The sequence below is a fragment of the Saimiri boliviensis genome, chromosome 9 (assembly GCF_048565385.1).
Source record: "Saimiri boliviensis isolate mSaiBol1 chromosome 9, mSaiBol1.pri, whole genome shotgun sequence".
Lineage (NCBI taxonomy): Eukaryota > Metazoa > Chordata > Mammalia > Primates > Cebidae > Saimiri > Saimiri boliviensis.
In genome coordinates, this window is record NC_133457.1 from 106,763,849 (window position 1) to 106,791,742 (window position 27,894).

A 27,894-nucleotide genomic window follows, 5' to 3' on the forward strand; every position below is an offset into this window, starting at 1 on the left:
CCTGACCTCAGGTGATCTGCCCTCCTCAGCCTCTCAAAGGGCTGGGATTACAGGCATGAGCCACTGCACCTGGCCATATTTTCTTGTTTCTTGCCATTCGTTCACGTTCTTTGAAGAAATGTCTATTTGAGTTCTTTTCCCATTTTAAAATCAGGTTGTTTTGTTGTTGAGTGGTAGGTGTTCGTTACATATTCCAGATAGTAACCCCATGTGAGATATAATTTGCAAATATTTTCTCCCATTACATAGGTTGTCTTTTAATTGTTTCCTTTGATACACATTAGTTTTAAGTTAGATGTAGTCTCATTTGTCTGTTTTCGCTCTTGACACTTGTACTTTTGATGTCATATCCAAGACATCACTGCCAAATGCAACATCTCAAAACTTTCTACCTACATTTTCTTCTAGGGGTTTTATAGTTTGCAGTCTTATGTTTAGGTCTTCAATACATTTTGAGTTAATCGTTGTGTATGGTGTAAGATAAGAATCCAACTTTCTTCTGCTACATGTGGATATTCAATTTACTAAATGCCATTTGTTGAAGAAACTATTCTTTCTCCATTGTGTAGTCTTGCCACCCTTGCTGAAGATTATTTGGCTATGTATGTGAGAGTTTCAAAGGTTTCATAAACCTCTAATATCCTGTATTAAACCCCTTCCTTCCTGTTGAAATACCTAGGTGGTTTCTGTTTTCCTACCTAAATCCAAACTAATGGACACATCATGCCTATATATTTTTGCGGCTATGATTTAGAAGGTTCTTGGAAGCTATAAGTCTTGTTTTAACCTTAGACACCCTCAGAATTCTTTAAAAACATAATATATTCTTGCTTGTTCATAGCCTTCACAAGTGTTTTCATTGATGACAAGGCTTTAAATCCTGAGAAAGTGTAATTTGGGTTTTTTAATAAGGAAACAAAACACCTAGGAAAAGAAGCAGTTTTAAAAGATATTGGCAGATTTGGGGAAAGTTTTAAAAACAGTTTGCTCAAGTACCTGTTGCTTTCCAAACATAAAGCATGATTGAGTCAGCACAAAGCAGTGTCAAAACTGGGTAGGTGAAGAGGGAAAACACAAGATCTCTTAAGAAAAAGGTAATTTCTCTCAATTACCAAATGTCTCACTGATTAGTAGTTGTGGGGAAATAAACTCTGGAGTTGTACCTGTGATATGAATGGGGCATGTGAAAGATCACTGCAGCTCTGTGGGGCTATGTGAGAACAGAATACACTCCTTCAGCTCACCTGGGAGATTTATCTTCCTGTGAAAATCTGAGCTCTCAGGGATAGATTGTCCCTCAGGTACCCCATCTCCATACACTCATGAAGACAAATTCCTCTGTCAAGGAAGCAGAACCAGCTGCCATGCTTGACAGACAGACGAATGGAGGGGCTAGGACCACACGAGTTTTCACCAATGTTTTCTTTTATAAATGTATCACTGAATTCCTACATTTAAAAATGCCTTTTCTTCTCAATTCATAAATAACAAGTCAAAGAATCCTAGAGTCAGAAGAAATTGCCTTCTGATCTTACCATGGTTAATAAGGCCCAGGGAGGGATGGTGTGTGGCTCAAGGTCACAGAGCAAGTTAATGGAAGAGCTAGGACAGAACCCAGGGCTCCTTGTTTTTAGAGCCATTTCACAGAAGCAGGTGTTAGAAGCACAGAGAAAGGCAACTCAAAGTCAGGTTAGTGACAGATCTGGGATGACTTTCCAGGGATGCTTCCTTAGCCACTAGGCAGAAGGCCATGCTAACCAAAAGGCCTGGCAGTAGAGACAGTGCCACCCAATTCCACCATGTACCTGCAGCCCACACAGGTTATTGTGCAGAACCACAATAACCACCACAGGAAGAAAAGAGCTAGAGAGGCCTGAGGGACAATCCAGCACAATCCTGGGTAGGAAAACTGAGGTCCAGAGGTTCAAGTCAACACAGCAAGGCAGAGACAGAAGTCTTGGGTCCATGTGCTAAAAGCTGGATGCCTGGGAGTCATCAACAGGGACCACTGAGTCGCGCTGCTATGTTTCAAATTCCCTGCCTGCCACATCTCATCTCTATGATGAAGGGCAGGTTGCTTAATCTCTTCGTGCCTCAATTTTCCGACTATAAAGTGGGAATCACATGGTACCTACACTTTATAGGATTTTGTGAACCATAAAGGAAACAAGACTTTAAAGCACCTGGCACATAATGAGTACTTCATAAATGCTAGCCATTAATGATTCTCAAAGAGAGACATCCCTGTTGGTGAGAATACAAGGAACATAATAAAAATCAGATAATCCAGGACAGTATTGTCCAATAGAAATATAAAGGGAGCCACATATGTAATTCTAAAATTTCTAGTAGGCACATTCAAAAAGGTAAAAAAAGTAATAATTTTTTTTATCTAACTCAATACATCTAAAATATACTCATTCAAACATGTAATCAACAAACATCATTAATGTTTTTAAATTATTTTTTCATACTAAGTTTTTGAAATCTGGTGTGTAGTTTACACTAGCAGGACTAGCCACCTGTATTTATGTGGAAATACTAGCCACATATTTCCAGTATGCCATACCATGCATGGCTAATGACTACCAGACTGGATACTGCAAATGGGACCTCAATGGATTAATGGATTTTTCCAGATTGTTGGACTTTTTTTCAGAGACATCTCAGCCATTTGACTGTTACTAAATTAAGAAAAAAGACTCCATTTATATTAAACTATTTTCTTTTCTTACCAAACATCTCAGAATGTGTATTTATAATTCAAATTACCACAGTATTCAAAGCATAATGAAAACCTGTTTCCTCACTAAAGAAACGACAGATCACACATTTAAAAATGAAATGTTCGGCCGGGCGTGGTGGCTCAAGCCTGTAATCCCAGCACTTTGGGAGGCCGAGGCGGGTGGATCACGAGGTCAAGAGATCGAGACCATCCTGGTCAACATGATGAAACCCCATCTCTACTAAAAATACAAAAAATTAGCTGAGCGTGGTGGCGCGTGCCTGTAATCCCAGCTACTCAGGAGGCTGAGGCAGGAGAATTGCCTGAGCCCAGGAGGCGGAGGTTGCGGTGAGCCGAGATCACGCCATTGCACCCCAGCCTGGGTAACAAGAGCAAAACTCTGTCTCAAAAAAAAAAAAAAAAAAAAAAACCTGCAGCAGCAGCCCAGTCATTTGAATGGTCCATGAAGACATCGCCCAGCATCAGCATCCAGCCAGCGTCACCACCATCAGGAAGATTCTCAGCAACATCCTGCTCTCAGGCTGCCCTGCGAGTGGCTGAAGTTGAAGCAGCAGGAAACAGAGGAATTCGGAAGGACATCATCTTTGCTGTCCTCTTAAATATGTCTCCAACACACGACTGTTGTGATGCTTCCTTCTTTCATTTTTTTTTTTTTGAGACAGAGTCTTGCTCTGTCCCCAGGCTGGAGTGCAGTGGTGCAATCTCGGCTCACTGCAACCTCCGCTTCCCATGTTCAAGCAATTCTTCTGCTCAGCTTCCCAAGTAGCTGGAACTACAGGCACACGCCACCACACCCAGCTAATTTTTTGTATTTAGTAAAGACTGGGTTTCACCATGCTGCTCACGCTTGTCTCGAACTCCTGACCTCAGGTGATCTGCCCACCTCGGCCTCCCAAAGTGCTGGGATTACAGGTGTGAGCCACTGCGCCCGGCCTCTGATGCTTCCTTTTCAAAGAATTTACTCCAAACAACATGCAGGTTCATTGTGTCTGCATTTAGGTGGACACTGGCAGACTTAGACAATTCAACAAACTGATAGGATCAACCCTCCATGGAAAGTAATGCATTTATTCCATTTTTCCAGTAAGAAAACCTCCCATGCCCCACAGAAAACATTTGCGGGCAACTTTAATAAAATTTTAGGCGTAGAGACGACCGAATTAGGCAAAAGTCCACTTATGGTATCTAACATACAATTTAATTACACATACATATTTAAAATCACGTTTCATAAAACATTAATTCAAAAAGAGAGAGAGTGGGTCAGTGCGCAGACTTTGGGTCCAGACACCTCACCTCCTCCATTTACTGTTCCCTTTTGAGAGAGTTAACATTCTGAACCTCAGTTTCCTCTTCTTTAAAAGAGGTGTGATAGGCCGGGCACAGTGGTTCACGCCTGTAATATGAGCACTTTGGGAGGCTGAGGCGGGAGAATCACAAGGTCATGAGTTCGAGACCAGCCTAACCAACATGATGAAACACTGTCTCTACTAAACATACAAAAAAAAAAAAAAAACAAGGCAGGTGTGATGGTGGGCACATGTAGTTCTAGCTACTTGGGAGGCTGAGGCAGGAGAATCATTTGAATCCAGAAGATGGAGGTTACAGTGAGCCAAGATCACACCATTGCACTCTAGCCTGGGTGACAGAGCAAGACTCCATCTCAAAAAAAAAAAAAAAATAGGGGTGGGTATTAACATCTAGCTCACAGTGTTTTTAAAGTATTACATCAAAAACATGTAAAGCCCTTAGCACACTGTCCAGGAAGTGGTATACACACATTAGGTTAAAAAAAAAATAGTGGTTTATTATCCATTCCCATAGACTTTAGAACCCCGTTTTGTTTTTTCGAGAAGGAGTTTTACTCTTGTCACCCAGGCTGGAGTGCAATGGCACAGTCTTGCCTCACTGCAACCTCTACCTCCCAGAGAACCCTTTTATTCGAACTCATCAAATGCACCAGGGTTTCTCATCAGAAGAACCACTTTTTAAGTTGAATCACATCAGCCTCCATCACCCTCACTTCCCATTACACCATTTGGAATACAACACTTTCTGAGTCTAGGTATGACGTCACAGAAAACTGAGTGTCAAAGAAAGCATCTGTGTGGATATTAGCACAGACAGGTTTTCCCATTTATCTGGCAGCTGAATATTCTGCTCACCACAGGACATTATGTTGCTTTTCAAACCCACTGTCAGGACAGTTGTTCATAACAATCGCCAACACTCATCATTACTTGGTCATAGCCTCCAGAATAATTACTAAACCTGCATTCAATTTCCTTGCCTTTTCTTTCTACCAATTCTGTGATCCCTGTAAACATCCCAAAGTAGCACTGATTGGGGTCACTGCAGGCTAATGTAGTTTCTTCAATTAATTTTGTAGCTGCAAGTACACAAGAAACCGTCTCATGATATGAGATGTTTTATAAGAACTTTTCTCAGAGCTGTTGAGAGAGACAGAGATCTGGCTTTTCCTTTGGGGACACAGGAGGCATTTTGGCATTTCTTTCTTCTCCCACTTCCATCTCTTAGGTGTTAGTTGAATAAACCGTGGTTCGTTCACCCAGGAGAATATCACGTGGCCTTGAATGGTGAAAACTAACTCTGAATACAGTGGCATAAAAAGACAGAAGTGTTGGGGAACTATGATGCTACTCATTGTCTGTACTCTTTTTTTTTAATTGCATTTTAGGTTTTGGGGTACATGTGAAGAACATGCAAGATTGTTGCATAGGTACACACATGGCAGCTTAGGCAGCGACAGTGCTGCCGTCCAGAGCACAACCTGGACTCCCCTCAAGGGCACATCCTGCCTCTACCATATGCTAAAGACGACCTGGGCAAGTCATGCAAGCTTTCTGTGCCTCGGTTTCCTGATATGTAAAATGCAGATAACAATATCTACATCAGAGGACTGTTGCAAAGATTAAGTTACTATATTTAAAGTACTTAGGACATCTGACACACAGTAAGCACTACCTAAATATCACGTCTCTATTACTATTACCACACACAGATACTCCCTGTCCTCCTCCTCTCCTCTCTCCCTCCTCCTTCGCTCTCTCCCTTTCTCTCTCAAAACACAGCAATATGTTAATAGTGATATTTAGGCTAACTGTGATGAGGGCGGAGAGAGGTAACTTTTATGTTCAAACTCAGCATTTTTTAACAATAAACACATAATATTTTGTCATTACAGATGAAATAAAAATGCACTGACTCAACAATGGCTAAACAGGCACATAAGAACTTACAATTTTAAACCAATCAATGATAATATCAGGAATATCAGGTGTGATTAAGAACACTTAAAGGCCCATACCTACATATTGTTTTCTGTAAGCCTCACATTAAAGGAAGAGTAGGTCAATCTGAGAATGCATCACATCTTCCAAACAGGAGCCTCTTACAGGCATCACAAGCAGCACCACACATTCAAAAGTGCACGCCAGGCCCCAGAGCAAAGGAAGAGGGAATCTCCAGCGTCCCTTTATTTGCTCCAGGGATCCTGGGACCAACATCAGAGCAGAAAAACCCAGGTCAATCAGGTCCTGGGACCAAGTGGCCCATTCTGATCAAAGCCCAGAGTTGGACTCAAGATATGAAAGCTACAGATGCCCCAGGTGCCAAGAAAATGCCAAAGAAAATGGCAGCCCCTCCAGGCTTCCCCCAAAACCACTTTCTCCCAACAATAATTCAGTTATTGTTAAAGTTATGGACCACCTTCCTTATTCTAGGCCCCATGCAGGATACAAAGAATTCAGCAATGAGAGGCAGTCCATTCCCTGATGATACTCACAGGCCTAGTGGGGAATCAGAGACAATATGTGACAAACTCAGCTACAAAAGCATAGCAGAGAGGTAAACACTGTAAGGAAAGTCAGGGAGGGCCTCCTGGAGGAGGTGCCATTTGTGCTGGGTTTTGATACAGGAGGAAGGGGAAGAGGAGCTGTGTTCTATCCTTGGGGATCAGCAAGTGAAAAAGCACAACAGCGTGACCTGCAGGGTTTGTGGTTGAAACAAGAGTTACCAACTATGACTGTATTTTTAAAAATAGGAAGTTTCTGGAAGAATATTGAGAAGCTCATAGTGAACAGAAAGCCGAAGGATCAGTTCTGAAAAAAAGGCAGTTCTGGGAGACCAACAAGCAGGAAATCCAGCAACCTCGCAGCATGAACACCATGGCCAGACACCCACCCTACTACTGCATGCCCCAGTGCCCCAGCCTCTGGCTGCTGGTCCATAATTCCTAGATGAAAAGTCCTGGGTAGCACGGTCCCTCTGCCGCATCGCGGTCATCATCCAGTTACACATAAGCTGACAGGAAACGCTGGGCAATGGACACCTTCCCCTCTCAGCAAGCTATGCAACCCACCGAGAGTCAACACAATGAGAGATCTCCCACACCAGGAAACAGGGCTGAAGACCGGACTCCCAAAACAGTCACCCAAAGGCTGTTCTCCTGTGATTACACAAAAGCAGAAATGAAAGAGAAAAGAGCAGGAGGGGGGACTGGGCTCGAGATACATGCTAGGCTTGCATCATGAGAAAGTTCAATTATTAATAAGAGCGATTTATCTAACAAACATTTGCTGCTACCCACTAAGCCCCAGCACTGTGGTTACAAATATAATACAATGTTGTCCCTGCCTACAAGAGCCAAAGCTAGCTCTATACATGGCCAGTGAACAGCCTTGCAGTTTATCCAATAAACACCAGGGAACCCATACAGCTTTTTACAGCCAACGTCCACCTTGATTGACCAGTGCTTGGACCATTCTATTTGACAGTATTTCCAACACAATTCTCACTAAAGCCCAAGAGTACCTAAGCTAAGAACTAGAACAGGCATCCCCAGACTTTTTACACAGGGGGACAGTTCACTGTCCCTCAGACCATTGGAGGGCCGCCACATACTGTGCTCCTCTCACTGACCACCAGTGAAAGAGATGCCCCTTCCTGAAGTGCGGCGGGGGGCCGGATAAATGGCCTCAGGGGGCCGCATGCGGCCCGGGGGCCATAGTTTGGGGACGCCTGAAGTAGAACAAGGTGCAGCCAGGGGACCAGCACCAGTGCCTGGCTTGGGTTTAGTGCTTCAGAATTCGCAAAGCATGTGCCCAACCATCAAGTCATGGGCAAATGTCCAGGATCGCCATGGCCATGTGGATGATATTCTTTCTCCAGATGTCAATGATAATACACAACTGTTCTGTCTGGGGTACATAAGGGTGTACAGAAATACATATATATGAAAACAAATTTGATAACTCCTGTTGGAGATGAGCCCAGAGATGTCGGTATGTACAAGAACTCTCACCGCAATGTGATTTAGGAGTAACTGGAAGGAACTTAAATATGCAACAATACAGCGTGGTGAAATAAATTGTGCAACAGTCACTGCAGCGGGAAACTATGAAACCTTTAGGAAATACAGTTTTAAGGAGTATTTAATGACATGGGAAAATGCTACAAAAAATTGCATTAAATAGCAAAATAGGTATTTCTGCGAGTTTGTGTGAACATAGGACTTTCATTTCATTCTTTATAGCTATCTCTCTTGTGCATTTTCTCTACAATGAATACGTATTATTTTTGCCATCAAAAATCATGACTGCAAGTAGAAAAAATATTTTAAGGTACTTTGTGGATGACAGTACCACATCTGCAATATATATTTCTCTACCCTGGACTTCGAGTCTGACTTCTCAGCCGCATTAAACTCACGTGACCTTGGACCAGTTGCTTCACTTCTCTGGGGCTCCGTTTTCTCAAAAATAAAGAAGTGACAGTCTCTCTGAACTCGTGGGATGGTGGCACATTTGATGAAATGCCGTACGGGATAACGCCTAACCCACTTCTTGGTTAGAGTGGACAAGTAGTAAATGCCAGCTCACTCAGAAGAAAACAAAGCTTCTAATACTTACAGTGCTCATGTGGAAAAGGTGGCCTGGGTGGGTGATGGGTCAGCGTACTGATGTGTGTTGACGTGGTTTTAGTTTCCTAGAACTGCTATTAAAAATTACCACGAGCTAGGTGGCTCAAGACAACAGAAACGTATCGTCTGACAGTTCTGGAAGCTAGAAGGCCAAAATCTGGGTGTTGGTAGGGCTACATTGTCTCCAGAGGCTCTAGGGAAGAACCCATGCTTGCCTTGCCTCACTTCTAGTGTCTGTTGACAATCCTCAGCATTCTTTGCCTTACGGCCACATTGCTCCAATCTCCACTGCCATCTGCGTGTGGCTCCTTCCCTATGTGTATATGTGTCTTTGCCTCCACCAGTCATCTTGGATTAGAACCCAATAGGACCAGCATAACCTCATCTTAATTTGATAATATCTATAAAGACTTTATTCTCAAATAAGGTCACGTTTACAGGTATCAGGCGTTAGGACTTCAACTTATCTTTTTAGGGGACACCAATCAACCTATAACAGACCCCAACCCTCCCTCTAGAAATATCAACAGTTAGAGCAAGGCCGGAACCCATAGGCAAAGGCCCTGTAGTTGGAAGGAACAGGCCTGGACTACCCTGGCGACAGTGCTGCTTCCACGACATGCTAGCTGATTGAAATATTTGTGTGTACGCATGTGTGTGTGCATGCACACGTGTGTCGTCTATGTGTGTGTTCCCCCAACTCCTGCCCCTTCCAATCAAGAAACTAAGTTTGTTGGTATTTTTCTGCTCTGGAAATGTGTGTAGGAAAAACAGAAGCAGCTGCTTGAAATCAAGGCTTCCTTCCTTCCTCCTTTGCTTCTTCCTAACTTTTCACTTACTTAAGAGAGAGTGCTGGGGTCTGGAAGGGCTGAGCCAAGAAGAATGTGCTTTTGAAGGCTAAGATGTTAAGGAGAGAGGTTCTCCCATTTCACAAAGGCAGCAGGTATGGGGCTACTGGTGCCACACTGCTCCGTGGCAGTATCTGAGGAGGGGCAGGCCCCAGGAAGGATGCTAGGTGGTGCACCTGGGCTGGCTGGGCTGTGACAAAGACTCCCAGCCTGAGAAGCAGCAGCAGAATCACTAGACCTGAAGGGAATGCAGTAGCGGGCTTCTCAGAGGACATCACAGTGGTCTGCTTAAACCCCAGGCTACTCATAGAACCCTAAGGAACAGGGAGCTCCAGTAGTAGCTAAAATAGAGTCTCAGCACCATGGCGACTGAGGGTCAGATTCAGGTTTACGTAAAGAAGAGAAAAAAGTGAGTATTTATGTACCTGATTTTGCAGGCTGAGATTCAACCCTGATCCATACCTCATGCTTTAAAGAACGTCCCACAAGTATTCAAAGGAAATGGAAGCCAGCCACCCAAGCCCCACTACCTCCGGCTTCAGCCGGCTTAGAAGGACACCTCCAGCACTCATATCCTCCTCCAGCACCCAGGATACCCTCCTGCTGGGCCCTGAACTGTAATTCAGGGCTGCACCTCAGGGCTGCCTGTGGAAACCTATTTCCAAGATGGGGAAGGCAGGGCTAGGAACTGGTGGTAGCTGCAATTAGTTCCACGGACAGGAGAGACGCCTAGAAAGAGAGTTTGTGTGTGCAGTAACTCCTGCTCCTCTGTGACAGCCTCAGTAAAGACGAAGTGGGGAAAACCAGGTCTGAAGCCTGGAACGCTAGCACAAGAGCCTCTCCCATGGAGAGAGATACGGAAAAGCATCGATGTAGGTCGGTGCAAACGCATTTGCGGTTTTCACCATTAGTTACAATGGCAGTTAATAGTGGTTATGGGTAACACTCAATTCACGGAGCTGGGCTGTAGGAAATGTCTAAGCCCTCAATGCAGCAATGCAGCCTGGTCTTGAAAAGCCTCTCTGCCAGGCGCGGTGGCTCACGCCTGTAATCCTAGCACTTTGGGAGGCCAAAGTGGGTGGATCACCTGAGATCAGGAGTTCAAGACCAGCCTGGCCAACATGGTGAAACTCCATCTTTAAAAAAAACAAGAAGAAAAAAGAAAAGAAATGCCTCTCTGGCCTGTCAGGACCCACAGCAGAATACCTGCTGAGCAGCCTGCTTTTGTGAAGCAGCATCAGTGAGTCCAAAGGAGGGACAAGGTCTCAGGTGGATTTAGGTTTCCAGCCTCAGAGATCGCAAGAACCAGAAAACATTTAGAAAAACCAACACTGACTAACCCCTACTCTCGCAAACAGTTCACACTCATGCAGACATCCTCCATTTAACTCTCACACTGGTCCCCAAGATAAAGATGTGGAAACTGAGGCAGAAGAATTGAGACTCTGAGCTCACTTGGCCACTGTGTAACATTGGAATACACTGATCTGCAAACATGTCTATGGCAAGGATTGTGAAAGCAAAGAACAGGATGTTGTGAGTGAGAACAAGAAGGAAGCCTGTCTTTAGACAGATGGATAAGGGAAGATTGCCTCAAGGAGTCCTGTGAGCTGAGACCTAAAGAAATCAGCAAAACACCAGATATGGTGGTTCATGCCTACAATCCCAGCACTTTGGGAGGCAGAGACAGAAGGATTACCTGAGGTCAGGAGTTCAAGACCAGCCTGGAAAACATGGCAAAACTCTGTCTCCAATAAAAATACAAAAATTAGCCAGGTGTGTTGGTGTACACCTGTAGTCTCAGCTACTCAGGAGTCCAAGGCATGAAAATCACTTGAACCTGGGAGGTGGAGGCTGCAGTGAACTGAGATCGATCGCAACACAACACTCCAGCCTGGTGACAGAGCAAGACTCTGTCAAAGAAAAGAAAAGAAGGGAGAGGAGGGGAGGGGAGGGGAGAGGAGGGGAGGGGAGGGGAAGGGAGGGGAGGGGAAGGGAAGGGAAAGGAGAGAATGGAAAAGAGAAAGAGAAACAGAGAAAAGAAAAGGCAAGGGAAGGTGAGAAAAAGAGATCAGCAAAGTGAAGAACTGGGAAAACAAATTCTGGTGAGAGGGAACAAGGAACAGCATGTGCAAAGGACCAGTGCTGAGAAAGAATCTGACACATCCGAGGAACCAAAACAGACCGGGTATGTCTGAAGCATTCTGAGAGAGGAGAGGAAAAGAAGCCCGAAGAAGACACTGGATCATGCAGGATCTTACAGGCCATGGCAAGGAGTTCAGATTTTATCTTATGTGCCAGGGGAGGTCATCAGAGGAATTAAGTCCCAAAATGACATGGACTGATTTACCCAGAGCAAGCTCAGCACAGAGCTCGTCACACAAAGGGGATGGGCAAAAGGCTGTGGAACATCTGAATAAATAGACTCAAACTTGATTTTCTAGACGAAGAGAACTGCTGGCTTTACAGAAAGAAGAGCAAGATTTCAGCTTTTGCCGGTGAGAAGAACAAACAGTTTCGCCTAATCCAAATTCGCTTTCATGCCGCTCTGCCTAAGCAGCACACAGAGCCGCTGGAATTCACAGGCGCATCATGACAGAATAATTTCAGTGATTATTATCAAATGCCTCTATTTAAAAAAGCCCAGAAGATTGTATTAGCGTGATCCAATATTTATGAAACGACAGTCTGCCATAATGAGGGGCTGAGAAAATTAAGATCAGAAGCAAAAGCCATGTCTCTGGGGATAGAGAGGAGCATGAGCAAAAAGACACAATTAGCTTCTTGGAACTTAGTTTTCTGATCTGTAAAATGGGAAGGATAGTAGCAAAGAGGAAAATATGTGATCAGTTAGTGGAGGACCCAAGGCCTTTAATAATGTTTTCTCATTCATTCCTGTGTTAATAAAAACACCTAAAAAAGATGATTTGGCCATTCACATATCCATCCAACAAATTGCTAATTTAGTACATAGGATGTCTGATGTCCTGCATCAGGTACCGAAGATAAAGTTGTGAACAAGATTCTCATGGTCCCCATTCACATGGAACTTCTCATCTGGGAGTAAAACATGCACTGGATGAGCAACACCTGCTGTGATACATTTTACTAAGGAAAAGTGCAAGGTGCAACAGGTACCATTACAAAGAGAGCTGACCCAGACAGAGACAGGAAGAGGAAGTGCAAGGCAGCAGGTAGGGGAAAGGCTCCATGGAGGATGCCAATCTCATGTGCATTCCTGAGGCAGGAACATTCCGGCCATTGGCAGAAGCCAGTATAAAGTGAGCACAGTGGGACGTGGAGCATGATGCACTTGGAAGGTTTAGAGAGTATCAGCCCTCACAGCCTTGGAAGCCACAGCAGTGGCTTTGGTCTTTTCTGGAGCGATGGGAAGTCTCAGAAAGGCACAGAACAGAAGCTGGGCAGAGACAAGGAAGAAAAGAGGTAATATGAACATGCTTATATTCTAGAATATTCTCTTTGACATCTGTTTGAAAAATGGATAAAAGTCAAAAGAGTTAAGTCAAAGGAGCCTGTTGGAAAGTGTTCACTTACCCAGGAAACAGACGCCTGTGTTCACCAGGGCAGTGGTGGCAGAGATGGAGAGGCTTGGGCAGACCCAAGGTATACTTAGCAAGTAAAATGGCAGAATGAAGTGACTGATTGGAAAAGTGGGTAAGAGACTGAAAAGAGAGAAACATGGCCCCGGATTTCTGAATCAGTTCCAGTGGAGTGAAATGAGCTTTCTGGACACAAGGAAAGCAGAGAGTGAGTAGACAGGGAAGGGGAAATGGGTACATCAAGAGTTCACTTTTGGAGATGTTGAGCTTGGAGAGCCTATAACATGCTACAGGGCTTCAGGTGGACTAAAGATGAGCAGAAAGAGCATATGTAAACACACACACACCCCACACACACACACATATGCACACGCCCCATACACACACGCACCATACATGTGTACACACCTCCCATACACCTCACATACACATACATCACCCCCATACACACAGATCCCCATACACATGCTTATACACATACACATCCATACACATGCATACACACCTCCCATACACACACATACACACACACACTTCCATACACACAGACCCCCATACACATGCATACACACACCCATACACATGGATACACACCTCACACACACACACACACACACCCCTCCATATACACAGACCCCTATATACATGCATACACACACCCCCATACACATGCACACACACCTTGTAAACACGCATACACACCCTCCGTACACACATATACACCTTCATAGATCCCCATACACATACACACACACCCTCCATACACATACATGCATATGCACACCCACCTACACATATACACACCCTCCATACACACACACACCCATACACAAACATATCATCCTTACAACCCTGTATGCACACACGCATACACTCCCATACACTCCCATATACACACCCATACACATGCACACACACCCTCCGTACACACACACTCCTACACACACATACACCCTCCATGCCCCCATACATTCCCCCATATACTCCCATACACACAAACATCCATACACACACACACACATATACACACCCCGTTTATGCCCCCATACGCACACACACATATCCCCCCATATACACACACACCCAAAGACATGCATACACACATATACCAATACACTCCCATATACACACATACACACACACCCCCCAATACACAGGCATGCCCACACACACATCCATACACACACACCCATACACCCCCATTTGCACACACTCATGCATACACACACATGTACACACACTATAAGATCCAGATTTATTTGGCCAGTATCAAGGAGGGCCATGAAGAGTAGAGCAGATGTGATATGTTTAAGCAGAGGTATCCTGGACTCCCAGGGTACCTAATGGAATGGGTGATTCTATCACCTAAACCAGGGAGTACTTTGGATAAAGTCGGCGTTAGTAAAAAATACGGTGGGGCAACAGACAAAGGTCATTCCACATTGCCTTACCAGTGGGCATGCATAGCAGTGGGTGACACTGCTCAAAGTAAGACCCCTCAATTTTGTACCATAGCCCACTTCATTATACCTAAGGCCTGTGTCAACACTTGTGAGAAACGTATACAACTAATGCCCTTAGCAGGAGCTATCTATAATCACCCAGTGCCTCCCGCTTTGGAGCCAGACAAAGTGCGTGAGACCAGTGAGACCACACCCTCACCCTCACCTAGGCATCTCTGAGCATCTTCTTTGCTCCCAGTTTACTGGCATCCTGGGAAACCCCATTCCCCAGAGGTAGCCAAGACGACATGGCAGCTGGGCAGTGGGTTCTGTGGGTCTAAAATTCATAAGAAACATCTAGGCTGGAGGAATAAACGTCCAAATCGCCAGCACAGAGGCAGTATCTGAAGCCATGGAGTGGGTAAGGCCATCCCTGGGAAAAACACTGAGTAGGCCTGAAGAACCCTTAACACTCCATGGCCAGAGTATGCTGACAAGAGAGGCTGAGAAACAGCACCTGGGGGGGCTGTGAAAACCAAGACAGGTGTGGGGTGAAGCCAGGCAGCCTTTGGTCAGGGAGACTTGTAGAAAGTGGCCTCCCTTCTCCAACAAGCAATTGTCCTTACAAGGTAGCCGGAATATGTGATTATTCAGAGAAGTGAGCTTCACTTTCTCAGAGCCACAACTCTTCCTGGCTGATACCAGCAGGTAACCCTCTTCAAGGTGCACCTTACACAGGTATACCCCACATTTAGAGTCTGTGTGTTCTCCAAGAGTAGACCTCCTTCAGGTACTGTCCTTGAAATACGTCAGGTGCACCCCATAGGCCAGTCCCATGCAGGTATCCATCAAGAATTGACGCTAGGCCTTCAGCCCCACTGGTTAAGGATAAAAGCTTGGCATTTAGAATGTCAGGATGTCAACCTTATAATACATAATAATAATATAATAATACATAATTACATATAATATAACCTCATAATAATCTATGAAAGTCTCCCTAAATATATATATAAATTACATAATACATATACTATAATGTATAATAATAGATAATATAACCTTATAATAATCTAACTGTGGAAGTTTCCCTAAACATATAACATATATGTAAATAATATATGTACATAATGTACACATATGTAATATATGTAAATAATGTATGTAAATAAATAACATGTTAATATGAAATTGTTTACATAGAAATAGATAATAATATATAATAATAATATAATTAATATAACCTTATAATAATCTGACTGGAGAAGCTTCCCTGAATCTATAAAACCTTTGTCTATGTGACCTGGAAGAAAAGAAGTAACCTCAAATTCTTCAGAAGCTCTTTCCTTCCCTGATATGCCACTATCATCAGGCTCCCAAGCAAGACCCAGCAATACCCTACCTGTAGCTAAAGCTTAGAATCTCAACACTAAAGGAAATGCTGAATCTAGGTGACATGTGACTCATACCAAATCCTGAAGAATTCACTCGGCCTTGGTTTGAACACCTCTGAGGATGGGGAACTCACTGCCTACAGAGCTATCGATTGCTATCTCAGAGAGCTCTATTTGTAAGTTCTTCCCCCATGACTCATGGTAAAAACTAGCCATCCCCATTACAGCCCCAAACAGGATGGATCACATACCTGTGGGCACCGCCTGGTCCAGCATTGGTTTCTCCCATGTGTTAATCTGCTCCCAGGTGAATCCATTGGTCCCTAGAGCCACACTATAACCACAGTTGCTGTAGTGCTCATCAAAGGAACAGCCACCTGCAGACAAAAGAGATATGGGTAAATACATTACCATGTCTGAGGCTTGGTTCGTTACCCTGTCTCATTGGCTCTTCATTTACAGCTTTGAATGTTAAACTCTGGAGAAGATTTTCTTTTATGAAAAAAAAAAAAGACGAGCAAATTGGATTTTTATATTTGCTTTGGTGCTCTCAGGAAAGGCACTGGCATCTGCAGGCCCCCCTATTTTAAAAAGTTAATAAGGCTAGTTACATTGATTTTAATCTTCCTTCCTGAGAAAGTAAACAGCAGCGTCTCATTCTAAGTAGGAAAAATGAATGCCAGGGCATGCCTCTGTAATTGCTTTGTGCAGCACGGGAGATGCTGTGAGGCTGCAGAAGGAGCACTCACTTCTGAGTCCGGCAGAACTACACACATCACCTTCACAAGGCTGTGTGAGCTCAGGCCAGAGGCTTCATACCTGGGCGCCTCAGTTTCCTCACCTGTGAATATGGAGGGAACTGTCCAACCTTACAGAAATGCCATGAGGATTAAATGGAATAACATATGAAAAGTAACTGCCCCAGAATACTTTCTCAATGCCCACCTGTTTCTCTGTAAAAAACCATTTTTCATGGGGTGAGAAACGAACTGGTAAGAAATTAGACAATCATGCACCTGGAAGATAATAAAGTCAATGCTGATCATGCTTCAAGCTTCTCCCTTTAACTTTAAAGGTCAAGCCATCTACCATTTTAGAATAAGTTACATTCATTTGCTGTTGACAAGGATTCACTGAGCATATGCTCTGGGCTGTAAGTCCCATCAAGGTGACATTGGGAGAGATGTGGGGTGTACAACAGAGGCTCCAACTAGGAAACACTGGTCTGTACAGAGAAAAAGGAGCCCATTATATTCTGAAGGAGAAAGAAGAAGCAGAGGAGAAGTGAAAAGGGCTTTGAAGGTTGGGAGCATCCCCATGGGCGGAGGGCAGGAGGAATGGCATTCTGGGTTGAGCCTGCAGGGTACACAAACGCAGGGAGGCAGAACTGGGTCTGAGTTCTACAGCAGCCTCCTAGCTGGTCTCCCACCCCCGTTTCACACTCCAGTCTATCTTTTTCAATGCCCCTTTCTTGTCTCCCTGATGTTCAGAGGTTGCATCACATCACCCTCCTCCTCCTTTAAACATTCATAGGTTTCCCACCCCACAGGGAACCAATGTCTGCTACAGATTAAATGTTTGAATGCCCCCAAAATCCATGCTCAAGTTTTAACCCGCTAAGTGATGGTATTCGGAAGCATGGCCTTTGGGAGGTAATTAGGACCTGAGGGCAGAATCCTCATGATTGGGGCTGGGATTGGGATTAATGCCTTCATAAAGAGACCCCAAAGAGCTATCTCAGCCCTTCCACCATGTGAGGACACAAGGAGAATCCAGGTGACATGTGACTCGTACCAAATCCTGAAGAATTCAATCAGCCTTGGTGTGAACACCTCCTGTGCCATCAAAGAAGCAGGAGCTGGGCCCTTACCAGATGCTGAATCTGCCAATGCCTCCATCTTATACTTCCTAGTCCCCAGGACTATGAGAAATAAACTTCTGCTGTTTATAAGCCACTCAGACATGGTATTTTGTTATAGCAGCCTAAACGAACTAAGAAAATAGCCAAACATGGCTTTCTTCAATGTGCAGGAATCATGCCACATTAGCCTGGCCCATCTCTGCAGACTCATTAACATCAGACTATTGTCTCCATCAGCTGAAAAGAACCAAATTCTTTCTCTGCACCCCAGAACTGAGATTTCCTCTGGATAGTGGTGGTGGACATCCTGTTGACAGACTCGATGTAGAATATGGTCCAGACGCCATGGAAAAAAAAACCCTGTGATGTCAAAGCTTTCTCCACTTTCCTTTCTTGTTGTATATGGACACCCAGAAGAGCTGGCCTTTATCAGCTGCTATGGTCCAAATGTGTGTGTTTCTCTGAAATTCCTATGTTGAAGTCTAATCCCCAATATAATAGTATTAAGAGATGGAGCCTTTGGGAGATGCTCCCAAAAGATTCTGAGGACTCTCTTTTCATGAATGAGATCATGTCCTAGCAGATTCTGCCATGTGAGGACACACAGAGGGTGCCATCTGTGAGTAATGGACCCTCATCAGGCACCAAATCTGCTATCATCTTGCTCTTGGACTTGCCAGCCTTCAGAACTATGAGCAATCAGTTTCTATTTTTTAAGTAACCTAGTCTGAGTCATTTTGTTATGGCAGCCCAAATGGACTAAGACCACTCAAGCACCCCATTGAGTATCACCACTCCATGGAGGAGAGCCACCCAGAGAGTTGTCCGACCAGGAATATCAGCATTCAACTTTTCAGGAGCAAAATATAAACTTCTCTTGTCATATGCCAATGAGATCTTAAGGTTTAATTGTTAGCACTGTAGAGCTTTGTACAACCTGACTAATATATGAAGTATGTCACATACCTTAACACAGTGATCTAAAGAAAGAAAGAAGCAGCATATTCTCCCAAGCATTTGCTCTGTGTCAGGGAATATATTAGACACCAATTATATACATTATCTTATTAGCTTTCATGTCATCCTCACGAACCACATAGGTACATTTTATCTCAACTTCACATCTAAGGCAATTGATGCACAGAGTGGATAAATGACCTGCTCAGGCAACATGGAAGGAAAGACAGTGTTGGAACCAACGCTAAATCCATGGAGACCTAGCTGTAGAGCCCATGCCCATTCTAACAGACCAGAGAGAGAATTATTCCCCCAAACCAAGAACAAGGTCTTTCACTTATCAGGTAATGTGAGGGGACAAGGAAGATAAAGATCTTCCAAAGCGGTTGGGTCTCTCCATTCGAATCCACTTTTTCACTTATTCTAGAAACATTCAACAAACCTTTTTTTTAATGGACTCTGGGCATGGCACAGAACTGATAGATATGATCCCTACCCTCACAAAGTTTGCAGGACAGAGTGAAAGATAAGCATAAAAACATGCAGGGAAGATGTAAGGCAAAATACACTTTCTTATGTATGTGTTGATGCTAAAAAACCCAAGTTATTAATTTATTTTAGTTGATGGATTAATGAACCAAATCCTCTTCCTTCTTCTAGATAAGATTTAAGAGAGCTCACAGTTATACCTCTAGGCATCCCGGGTTACAGCTGCCAAGCCAGGTCACATTAATAGTTACCCCAAGTCCATTGGATCTATTGCCCACCCCTCACCTCCCTGCCTCTGCGTAATTGCAGGGAGACTGCTCAGCTGATCCTGAGCTGACTGCTGACAGGTCCTGGCCCTCTAAGGTCTAGGGACGTACCTCCTCTTCACAGTCACCCACTGAACCACCTTGCTTCTTCTCTCTGTTGAGCTCTGTTGGTCACTTCAATCTACAGCAAGTAAGCAAACACTTTTCCCTTCTTACAGCTTCCTCTTTGATACTAGGGTTCCAGAGCAGCAGGCCTTGGACCTCAGTGACCCAATTTTTATTTTCAAACCACAGTCCTCTCTTTGCCTCCGCAGAGGAGCTCACGTAGAGTGCATTTAAAGGCAGCTTTGCACTCTATCTTGAGCCACTATTTCTTCAGAATATGCAGGCCCCACTGTCAATTCTATCCCACTCTGCCATAATTTGTCATCACTTATGGGATGACATATGTGCTCAGGAGGGAAAATGGGGAACTTAGGGTCACTTAGAGGAACGTTAATGTCCCTCCTACAGAAGAGTTTCTACAAACAGGCTCCTGTTCTGCACTTTTATCACTCATAACATCTGAATCCCAGCAATACACACAGTTCATGGTTTTTCCATGGAGCCCTTGGGCTCCCAGCAAAGCAGGGGATTTCAAGGAATGCTGCCTAACTGGTCACTGGTCCAGCCACAGCAGCCGGTTAAACATAGAAGCAGAAAATACTGCATGATGACAACAATCAAATTGAGGACAGGAAAAGAAGGAAAAGCAGGACAGAAGGAGGGAGCCACCAATCTATGCTGCGATTTCCACGTGCTCATCTGCTAAAAGGGGTTACATATTTGGCTCTGAGCTTCTGACACCCAATAGAACAAAAGCAAAAACTGGTCAGATACTGGACACTCTTGTGTTTATGTAATAAAAGCCAAATTGCTCGGGGAAATGACAACCATTTCAGGTGCTTTGATCAGACAAGAACTTCTCTGCAGGAATAGTCATAACAGAAACTCCATATCCCATAATGAAACAACATCCGCGCAAGGGGGTGAATGGTCAACTTAATGAGACTTTTCTCATAATCATCCCCCTTATAAATTGACAGCATCACCCAAACATACAATTCAGTAAAAGCTCATTGGGGCTCAACACAATGCAGTCCGGATACCTGCTTCCTATTGCTCTGACTTGACTCAAAGGTATGTTTTAAGAAATATTCTGGAGAGAAAATATACCTAACATGTATTTTAGGCAAGCTTTCTGAGTCTTCTGTCTCTACATTGGGAAATAGAGTGGCTATGAGCTCAAGACTGTATAACCCAACAGCAACCGACATTGCCCTCCGGGTATAGCCTCTTGGCCTCATATCCCTTCCCCATTTCTGAGCCTTCATTTTCTGCTGTGCAAGGCAAGGGGCTGAACAAGATGATCGCAATGAACCTTCCAGTTGTAATACTTAAGAATCCCAGAGATTCAGAAAGAACTGGAACTCTGAGGAACCACAGAGATACAGACCCATGCAGTCAGCACAAGTACCAGCTAGGGTGTCATGCCACTGAAAGCCACCAAGAGGAGGAGAAATTAAAGCCAAGCTTCCCCTGGGCTGAGAGCAGAAAACATCTAAACCCAATAACATCTGTCTGTCTTGGCACAGTTCCTAGGAGCCATAACACATGACACACACAAAAAAGGCCACAGACATTGCTGCAGGTGTTTAAGGTAGGCTCCTCAGGGGAGAGTTACGGTTGCAGAGATTCCCTAATATGGTTTGGCTGTGTCCTCATCCACATCTCATCTTGAGTTGTAGCTCCCATAATTCCCACATGTTGTGGGAGGGACATGGTGGGAGATAATGGAATCAAGGGGGTGGTTCCTCCCACACAGTTCTTGCGGTAGTGAATAAGTCTCTCAAGATCTGATGAAAAAAAGTCACTCAGCCCTCATTTTCTCTTGTCTGCCACCATATAAGATGTCCCTTTCACTTTCCACCATGATTGTGAGGCCTCCCCAGCCACACAGAACTAGGACTCCACTAAACCTGTTTCTTTATAAATGACCCAGACTCAGGTATGTCTTTAGCAGCAGTGTGAAAATGGACTAATACAGTCCCCAAAGACGCTCATTTGGATGCTAACCTCATTCGGGTTTGAGGAGCAGGTGACATCATTTAATTGATCTCAATCTCACTGCAATCATTTTTGGGAGGAACAAAACCCAAAAAACCTACCCCCACCCCAGGAGCTGGGCTCAGCTGAGGTTTGCTGAAGATCTACATCATTGAGGGGGAACAGGGAAGTGCAGCCACTGGCCAAGGACCTAGCACCTGCCCAGAAGAGCTATTTCCCTGGGCAGGCTGAGGTCAAAATGTGGCAATGGCCCCAGAGGCTCTGACGTGAATCAGACATAAAAAGTCAACAGATAAATGGAAAACTGTAGCAAGGAAATTGGATTTTGAAAATCCATTTGGGTTTGGTAATGTATAGCATATCAGCATCTGTAAGGGAAGTAAAAAATAGTGCAGGATACATACTTTAGGATACATTAAAGCATAAATAAAGTTTATAGTGTCAATCAGAATTTTTTTAAAAAACATGAGCTCTTTTTTGAAAATGAGAGAGGAATAGAATTCAATAAAAATAAAAATGTATCTTCCTCTGCATTTCTTAGATATGATCCTGTGTATTCTTGAGCAGAATTAAGTTCTGTAGAGAAACTAAAGATTTCTTGGGCTTCCACTGTGTGCCAGGCACCGTATTTGAACCATATAGGTCTATGTGTATTACCTGTATCTATATTAATATAGATACAGGTGACTCCAACATCACCACTCTCTAAGACAGGGGTCAGCAAACATTTTTTGTAAAGGATTAGACAGTCAATATTTTCTGGTCTTTGTGGTCCCACAGCCTCTGTCACGACTACTCAGTTCTACTACTGCAGTGCAAAAATATATAAATAAATGAGTGTAGCTTGGTTCCAATAAAACTTTATTTACAAGAGGTGACAGCCTAGATTTGCCCAGAGGCTATAGTTTGCCAACCCCTGCTCTAAGAGAGAGGTACTTCTTTCTTCTTTGTATAGACGGAAACTTGTCATCAGAGCTCCTAAGAAACTTACCCAGTGAGGGATAAACAGAGACATCACATACAGCAGTACTAACAGTAACACCTCCTTATATTGACAGTTGAATGTATGGAGGCTTTACCTACAGTATCTAACCCTCACCACAAGCCCTGCCATTTTGACTGTACCATTTTATAAATGATGTAGCAAACTCACCCACATGAAGGAATGGAGCTCTGGACTGGATGGTACCAAAGCCTGGGTACTTTCCATTGCTCCACCCCTGCACTCTTTTGAACACTCTATATGTTCACAGAATCTGGTTCCACCCTGATGCTTCCAGAATAGAAAGATGTTCTTTTAACATCCAGCAGTGAAGCCAAGTAAAAAAAAGAAAACTGGGCTAAACATAAAAAAAAAAAAGGATGGAACTGTGCCTTTCCTTGTCCTCCATGGTAGGCACTACTTTTGGAAGAGGTCATCATTTTGATGAACGTGACCAGAGATTAAGGTGATTTGCCATGGATGAGGATGTGCAGAAGCACCCCCTCTCTGATCCATAACTGGTGCTGAAAGACCTAGTAGCTCACTCCACATACATTCTTGTGATTCCTGGGGGAGATATCAGCACTGAAGACCCTGGGGCGGGGGAGGAACTGAGACCACAGGACTGTGTCCCTCCAACTCAAGCTCCGTGGCAACAGGGACATGCCACAAGGGTCTCTTTCCTCAGGGTCTGTCCCATAGTATATGCTTACACTTTATTCAGTGAATACCTGAATATATAAAAAAGGAGAGGAGCCAGGCTGGGGCCCCCAGAGAAAGTTCTCATCCACTGTCATCAGGTTTCTCCTGAGGGCCACGGTGAACCCAGGGGAGGCTTTGGAGGAGAATAGGAGCCAAAAGCTCAGAGGTCAGGCTGGACCCCTTATGAACATTTACGCTGATCACAGGAAGGGCCAACACAGATGGAGATTCTGAATCAAGACAAAGAAGGGAAGTCCAAGGTTGCGCTAAGGAGGTGCCATGAGGCCACCAGAAAAGGGAGGAGAGTAAGGTGAGACCGTGGACGGTGGAGAAGTCATTCGAAGAGAAATGAGAGTATCTGCAAAAGGACCAGAATGACCGCTGCGACTGCTGAGGAGTAAACCGTGAGCAGAGTTGACGATGATTTGCAAGGACCAGGTAGTCAGAACGCAAGGTCAAAGAGATGGTGACAGAAAACTACTGAGCAGACACAAATCACAGCCAGATCTGAGAGAGAGGATAACCATGTTTGGTGCCCGGCACCGTTCTCAGAGTTCACCAATAGTAACTCATTTAATTATCACAATCACCCCACGAGATGGATATGATCACTAGCCCCCATTTTACAGACAAAGAAACTAAGGCATAGAAAGGTTTTAAAACAAATGAACATAAAACTACCCCAAAAGAACACAAATAACAGGTGGTGAAGTGTGGCTTTGAACCTGTACTAGCTCCGTCTATGCACCTACCCATTATACTATGTTGCCATGGTGATTAACTGAATGTCACCTTGACCTCGAAAGGAACCTGTCGAGGGAAATAAGTGGCCGCACAGTCCTTCCCCAATGCCTGTAAAATGGCATTCAGTCCGTCCGCAGGCCTTCTGCCCCCAACCCCTGCCCAGGCCCAACATGCCAGTCTGCAATTTAGGAGGACCAGGTATAGCAGGTAGGCTCTGCCCCTTCACCTCACGACGGAGGCCATAGTGTTATGGGAAGGAGAAGAAACGGAGGAGGGTGCTTAAAGTCAGGAAGGAAGTCACACGCAGGGAACGGGGGGTGGTGTGGGCCTCAGGTAGTTACCATTGGTATGTGTGGAGCTCACACTTGTGAGCTGTTCAGACAGATTCAAGACATAGCAAGAATAAATGGTTACAGGGGACAGACGGGCAATGTGGTCAAAGCAGTTATGGTTATTTTTTAACTGGGGGGGGTGGGTTGTTAAATTTTTTCTATAAGGGACTAGATAGTAAATATTTTCAGCTTTGCGATTGTATCAGCCTAGCAGGTTTACCACAACAAAATGCCACAAACTGTGTGACTGAAACAACAGACATTTATTTTCTCACAGATCTGGAGGCCAGGAATCTCAGACTAAAGCCTGCCACGATCAGGTGAGGGCTTCCTCCCTGGCTTGCAGATGGCCACTTTCTCACCATGTCCTCACGTGGCCTTTCCTTGGTGCCTATGTATTCTGGTGCATCTTCCCTGCCCAATGGAACTAAGGCCTCATGCCTACCACCTCATTTAACCTTCTTACAGGCCTTATCTCCAAACATAGTCACATTAGGAGGTATCTGCAAAATTCCTTCACCTTGTCACTAAGATAAGCTAATCAAGACAGTGAAATTCATGGCATGCCCAGTCCATGCAAGGGGTGGGAAGTACACAGGATATGTACCCCAGAGGCCAGAAATCTTGGGGGCTGTCTTAGAATTCCACCCATCACAGCGGGCCACCTATTCTCTGCCACTGTCACATAGAAACAATTCAAAAAGAATGGGCATGATTGTATTCTAATAAAACTTTATTAGCACTGCACATTGCATTTCATATGATTTTCACATGTCCCAAAATAGTGTTCTTCTTTTGATTCCTACCATGTAAAAATGTAAAAACCATTCCTTACTTGTGTGCTATATAAAAACCAGTGAACACCCAGATTTGGCTGGTAGGCTATAGTTGGCTGACTTCTGCTCTAACAACATAAAAATTCTCAATTTTAGCAGTCACTGAATTTTAACACAGTCCATGTATCACCATTTGAGTGTCTGCCATGTGCCACTGACCCTATCCCCCAAAGACTCAGTTGCAGAGTGTTCCCTCCTGTCTCTGGGAACTGGAGGAAGGAACACATCTTCCATTGTCTCCTGGTCCTACAGATAAGAGATTGAGTAAAGAACTGTAACTCTTTAGATTTAAACATCTCACCTACACTATAAGCATGTGTTCTTCATAGAAAAGGAGTAGTACTCCCACTTTACAGATAGGGAAACTGAGGCAGGGGTGGACAATGCACTCAGCATCACATCAGGGACAGAGCCAAGACGCCAATCATGGGCTTCTTTCCTGGCCAGAAGGTCCGACAACCAAGGAGACCTACAGGATAGGTCCAGTTACAAAATTTGGAGCACCCCATGCAAAACTAAAACACAGAGTCTCTCATTTAAAAGTATTAAGAAATCAAGATGGTGCCAAGTGCAGTGGCTCACGCGTGTTATCCCAGCACTTCAGGAGGCCAAGCCAGGCGTATCACCTGAGGTCAGGGGTTCAAGACCAGCCTGACCAAAACGAAGAAACCCTGTCTCTGCTAAAAATACAAACATAGCCTGACATGGTGGCACATGCCTGTAATCCCAGCTACTCAGGAGGCTGAGGCAGGTGAATTGCTTGAACCTGGGAGGGGGAAGTTGTGGTGAGCTGAGATCATGCCATTGCACTTCAGCCTGGGCAACAAGAGTGAAACACCATCTCAGAAAACAAAGAAAGAAATCAAGATGGTGACAGCAGAGCATTAAATCAAGCATGGGCTCTTCTCTTCTGAGTGCCAAGGCCTGTGTGACTCAGTGCCCTCTAAGCCAACCCTGCTCTGTGGACACATATTCTAAAGGTAAAATACCTCAACCCCCCAGTCGTAGAGATTCCACCCTGGTGCCAACAAATGCTTTGAAGGCAGGGTAATATCTAAGTGGGGCTTATTAATGGTGAGCAGCCTGTCTCGGGTAGCCAATTCTTGCCCCCGGAATGAATGTAAACCAGTCTTGCATAAATTGAATTCCTTTTTTGAATATCTAATTGAATTTGCAGAAGTGTGTGCCAAGGGGGTGTTTAAATAAGTGCACAAATATGATAAGAAGGCCTTCACACCATTATATCTAATTCAGTAAGCAAAAATAATGGCAGGGCACGTTCCAATTAGTGTTTGATTTATTTGCTTTAACAAATCCAATTAGTAGAATGTTTTATAAAGTCATCCAATGTCAAACACTCATGGACTCAACAGATAGAAACAATACTCCTAATATAAAAAAAAAAGTTTTAAAGCTCTTTGAGCAGTGAATTTATTATAAATAAGATGATGTCTCTATGATGGCTTGAGCATTCCCCAAGGACCAAGAAAACGGTGTCTGATCTGTTCATTCGGTTCTTTTTCTATGAGACTTGGTGCAGCAACTCAGGTTAATGTGGCCCATTTCTCTAAATCCAGGAATGGAAATAACAAAGGTGGAAGTTAGCCAAGGAACTTCAAGGGAGAATAATGAACTTGCTCCTGGGTGTCTTCTAGATCAGAGACATGTTTAGACTTCCAAGGCAGCACAGCACAGCGGGAAGCCCAGGACAACAGAAACAGCAGTGCCCTACAACCTCATCTGACGCCTTTATGCCCTTTCTGGTCTCCAGTTTTCTCACATGTTAACTGAAGAGTTCAGTGAGGTTAAGCAGCCCCAGAAACGCCCACCTTGGGTAGTGGATAATGTTGTTTGCCCAGAAAAACACACAACCAGGTAGCAATTAAAGCTATGAACTCCAGAGGCAGCATCTAAGCTCTGCTATTTTTATTTAGTTACATGACCTTGGCCAACTTACGTAACTTATTTTTAATATATATTTTATTGTACTTTACGTTCTGGGGTACATGTGCAGAACATGCAGATTGTTGCATAGGTACATACATAGCAATACGGTTTGCTGCCTCCATCCCCATCACCTGTATCCGGCATTTCTCCCCATGTTATCCCTCCCCAACTCACCATCCCCCACCATCCCACCCCTAGTCCCCCACAACAGACCCCAGTGTGTGATGCTCCTCTCCCTGTGTCCACATGTTCTCATTGTTCAACACCCGCCCATGAGTGAGAACATGCGGTGTTTGATTTCCTGTTCCTGTGTCAGTTTGCTGAGAAGGATGGTTTCCATGTGCCTCGATTTTTCCATCCTTAAAACTAGGATAATAATAGTACCTAACTCTTAAGGCTGTTATGAGGATTGGGTAATTTAATATTTGTAAAGACTTAGAATAGTATCTGGCAAATAGTTGGTGCCAAGTATTTGTTAAATTAATGTTTAATCCCAATCTATAAATTAGAAATGGAAAAGGCAGATGTATGACATGTATTCAGCTGGCATCCTCTTACCAAACAAACAAAATGTTTTAAAGAAACTGTGTCTCAGTCTGTCCACGATATCCCATATTGATCAGCAGGGCTGATTGTGGTATGCGATTGGTCTGCGTTGGAAATCCCAACTTCTGTCACCCCTTACTACTACGTGACTTTGAGTAAGTCATGTAGTCTCTAGGGCCAGCATTTCTTCATGTG

The 27,894-nt window shown here is 44.1% G+C and overlaps 1 protein-coding gene across 15 annotated transcripts in view; it reads right to left on the bottom strand.

Annotated features, from left to right (window-relative positions):
* The window catches only part of PTPRT (protein tyrosine phosphatase receptor type T), a 1,134,111-nt gene that overhangs the window by 805,386 nt on the left and 300,831 nt on the right, over positions 1 to 27,894 (bottom strand). For all 15 annotated transcript variants that reach the window (XM_039479697.2, XM_039479693.2, XM_039479696.2 and 12 more), the window contains exon 2: positions 16,183 to 16,308. In XM_039479697.2, the coding sequence (XP_039335631.1) occupies positions 16,183 to 16,308 (126 nt within the window). The remainder of the gene's footprint in view (positions 1 to 16,182; positions 16,309 to 27,894) is intronic.